The sequence below is a fragment of the Arachis duranensis genome, chromosome 5, assembly GCF_000817695.3.
Source record: "Arachis duranensis cultivar V14167 chromosome 5, aradu.V14167.gnm2.J7QH, whole genome shotgun sequence".
Taxonomy (NCBI): domain Eukaryota; kingdom Viridiplantae; phylum Streptophyta; class Magnoliopsida; order Fabales; family Fabaceae; genus Arachis; species Arachis duranensis.
The window spans coordinates 5,136,152-5,140,466 of NC_029776.3; the positions used below are offsets into that span (position 1 = coordinate 5,136,152).

General features: G+C 36.0%; 1 protein-coding gene across 1 annotated transcript in view; it reads right to left on the reverse strand.

Moving 5' to 3' along the window:
• The window catches only part of LOC107487532 (uncharacterized), a gene marked incomplete in the record, with an annotated part of 18,834 nt that overhangs the window by 5,930 nt on the left and 8,589 nt on the right, over positions 1-4,315 (reverse strand). The window contains 6 exon segments of the mRNA XM_016108189.3: positions 677-770; positions 1,891-2,215; positions 2,412-2,618; positions 2,735-2,852; positions 3,216-3,315; positions 3,443-3,498. Coding sequence (XP_015963675.1) covers positions 677-770; positions 1,891-2,215; positions 2,412-2,618; positions 2,735-2,852; positions 3,216-3,315; positions 3,443-3,498 — 900 coding nt within the window.

A 4,315-nucleotide genomic window follows, 5' to 3' on the forward strand; every position in this document is an offset into this window, starting at 1 on the left:
TGATTGCTTTGTTCAATAAATTGCAGAAAATATATGTCCAGTACTCCAGTGCATAAGCAAGAAGAATTAGATTTGCAGAGAAATGGCACTAATGGCATGTTCCTACTTTCCTCAGCTCCTTAGTTTCGTTGATATTCTAGTTTTCTCATCTCTTGAAAATACCCTATCCCCGTCCTAATGACTTGTTCTATAATCTAAATAATATTAATTTTTATTTGCTATTCAGACAAAAGAGGTAATTACAAAAAGAAATTAGGCTCACATGTAGTGTAAAGCACCTGAATCCTATAAAAGTAGAGATGCCTAAAACACACATTTAAGTGTTAGTAATTGTGCTCACACAAACCATGTCCATGTAAAGAAAGGCATATGCTGTTAATGAAGTCAACAGATGGCTTTTAGATTACACTGTTTCTGTTAAATAAGAACAGCACTTTATTAGAGTACATTTTAGAATCTGTAGCACACAGACAACCAATCACACTGCCTAACAGAATCTGTTGGTAGAACATATTTTCAGTTATAAACAGCAACCATTTTTTTTTATTCTCTCTCCCAGTATTGGATTTTGTTCACTTAATTACAGAAAGTGATATGTATAGATCTCCAAACACAAAATTCAAAAAAAAAGAAAGAAAGAAAGAAAGAAAGAACAAGAAAAATTGAGTGAACAAACCTCACAAAAAATGCCATAAAGGCCTTTAGGACATGCTTTCCCAGTTACTGTACCCTCCTGTCCATAATGGCCACCTTCATTCCCAGCACCTCCACTGTTTAAAATCTTAAAATTTCAGTTGACTCAAATCTAGATAATTTTAGAACAAAGGATGTCTAAACTTAGGTCTTGGTGAAAATGCTTGAGCAGAGTCACAGATTTTATATTTTAAAACCAAAAATAAGTAAAACTAGAAAGTGCTGTCAATAAATCAATAGGAAAAAATGAATAGAAGACTGTTCACTGTTATTGTGCAAAGTGGAGTATATGGACTAAGTAGAATTATAACTATTAAAATCATGTCAAGACCATTCATTCTTGATATGACCATACATGACAAACATCCTCAAAATAGAAAATACAATAGTAAAATTATGTTATTGAAATAAAAAACATCCTCAATATAATGTAATTTTTTATATAATTGAAGAATTCAATGTGAGAAATTAATTATTAGATTGGTGGTAGGTTGGTTGCAAAATTTACTCTCTGGTATTATAAATTATTAAATTAATGTAGCTATGGTTCAGGTGATATATGTTTCTCTCTATCTTATTACAAACTATGTGAGAGTGATCTCACGTTGGTTACAGTAATTTTCTATGATATTATAAATGTGGCTATATAAATAGATGTCTTTCTCTATATTATTAAAAATCTAAATTTAGAATTGACAAGACAATTTTAAAAAGAATTTAAGAACTTAAGTGTCATTAGCTCACTCTTTTATCTATTCTTTTATATAATTTTCATAATTTTATAAAATGAGTGACATTAGCTCACTCTTTTGTCCATTCTTAAATTCTTAAATCTTAAGTTCATATATTACACATTTAATATGAACTAACATCCTTTATAATATCTTTAGCATTCAATTCGATGCTAAAGTAGCAATCCCTTGTCATTCTGGCTCACTAGTCTCAAAAATTCACAAGTCAAGTGAAATTCAAATAGCATCCAAATCAACTAGAAAATAAAATGCATAGAATATCTAGACATATTTAAGTAAGCAAAACTCATTGACTTATTAAAACTACCCACCCTTCCTTTCATATTTCAAGTAGGTCACATTTTCTGGTGACCATGTACTCAGGCATTCATATTCCCAACATTTCATTACAAGATTCTGGAAAAGATTTAACATGATCCTTGAGCCAAAAAGAACTCAGACAAACCTGTTGTTCATGGTGCCACTAACACTTGCAACAGGAACATACTCTTCCGCTGTACCAATTCTTGACCAATGGAAATGAATTCTCCCTCCACCTCCACCGCCGCCACCAAGGGAGCCACCATTACCCCCAACAACAGATAAGGATGAATTCTCCAAAAGTTTGAGTTCCTGAAGGAAAAGAAGTACTGTTCCACCAGAACCTCCACCAAGACCACCAACCAAAGAACCATCACTGCTTGTTATTGCCTTGTTAAAGCTTTGGCCATCAGCTCTCAAGGAGCCATATAGGTCAAGCCTCAAAAGTGGCCACTGAATAGATCCAATCACTAGCCAAAAAATCGAATAAAAATTAATACAACTGAAAATTATAAAAATAGATCATTTCCTTTGTATAAGGACTATAAAGTATAAACACAATGATATAGCATTTGCAGCTATCCACATCCACCTCAATAGTCCAAAAACATAAAAAGAGAATCCCTTCTTGAACAATTCAAGTTAAAGGTATTCAAAACTATTTACCAATCATTCCACCTCCAACATGTCCATATGACCCATTAGGGCCCTGAGTTCCACTACCCAATTCACACGGAAAAATAGCATTTCCATACTCATCACCACCAATGCTCACTCTCCCATTGAAATATCCAGACCCTCCTCTTCCACCATGTCCAGCACCACCACCAGCTCCATTCAAAAAGTTTCCCTTTCCAATACCTTCAGTGCAACCTGAAAAAGGTCTCAGTCTAGTCAGAATCCCAAAACTACACTATCATTATTTTGTAATAAGAAATTTGGAAGAGAAGAAAGCAGCCAAAGAAAGGCTTGAAGAACTTTTCTATTACCTAATTCTGATGCAGTAATCACACCATCAGTGCCAACAATCACAGTTCTTGCCCTGTGAATGTGAACTATGCTTCCTTTCATAATGCCATTTACAAGAAGATCCTCAACACGACAAATCTTCAAAAACACAGAGTAGCACAATAAGATTCTAATTTTTAACAATACCATTTCCTGTGCAAGACCCGATGACAATAACCATGCCTAACAAAAGGTGCTAATCATTGAAGGAGTAATTTGAATTGATGACTATGATAACAATGATAGAAAGTTCTGATATTCTTACAACGACAGTATACATATATAGATATACACTGAGCATTACAGCATGAGCAAAAACTAATACTCTTTTTGAGTATTTATTATAAGCCATAAGTTTTTCAGAAATTATATAATCGCATTAAATGCAACATATGTGGGCAAGAAAAAATTGGTTCCAACAATAACTACTCAAAATAAAATCTATTACTTAACAAATCTTACTTGAAGAGAGAAGGATAGTGTATAATTGACATGACAGTCATCAGGTGGAGTTATCAAATCTATTGGGCATCTCTGTGTGTCGCAAAGATGCTTTGTCACCCTGCAAAGGTTGTTTAAAAGATAGAAACAACAAACTGGATTAAGTTTAGAGTTTCTTTGGTTTCACACTTAAATAGCTTGTATGGTAGCTGTTTAATCAATCATTGTGTCTAAGCAGCCATACTTACGTGCCTCTACTAGCATCATCATCCAAAGGGGCTTGAAGTAAAGAACCTGGGCCAACCTGTCACAAGAGAAAGGCTATTAAAATTCCGAAAACAAATATGGGCTACAAAACCGACTGAGCTTCAAACATAGTGCAGAATTTTTCTTCAAACAGAAGCTGAGCTATAACTCCGCCTATGTTACACTTGCGGTACATAGCCGGTCCCAAGCCCGGATAAAGGAGGAGGGTTGTGTTAGGTCTTCGGCAACCAACGTAAAAATATAGCCGAACCCCCCATGACATGAATCAAAGACATTATTGCGCTAAAGCTAGGTCGTTGCCCGGAAGCAACGCGCCGTATGGCTCGAGTACGGTGTCAAAGCAAGAGCCGCTGCATCGGTGCCCGGATGTAGTGTTAAATGAGCAAGGGTTCTCGCGTTTTCGTGAACGGACGAGGGTAAATAAGCTAGTTCACAAAGGAAAAGGTAAAGGTCGAAGCGACAAAAGGTTGAGATTTGGGACATGGAACATAGGCACTCTAACAGGAAAGTCCATGGAGGTGGTGGACACCATGACAAGGAGGAAGATTAACATTATGTGCCTACAAGAAACGAAATGGGTTGGTGCAAAGGCTAGGGAGTTGGATTCTTCTGGTTTCAAACTTTGGTATACAGGAAAGGTGAAGAATAGGAATGGAGTTGGAATAATTGTGGATAAGCAGTGGAAGAAGGACGTAGTTGATGTCAAGAGGGTGGGAGATCGGATCATCTCTATCAAACTTGTGGTGGAGGGAGGTGCTTTCCATGTGATTAGCGCCTATGCACCGCAAGTGGGTTCGGACGAACAACACAAGATAAGATTTTGGGAGGATCTAGAGAGTTTGGTTCAAGGCATA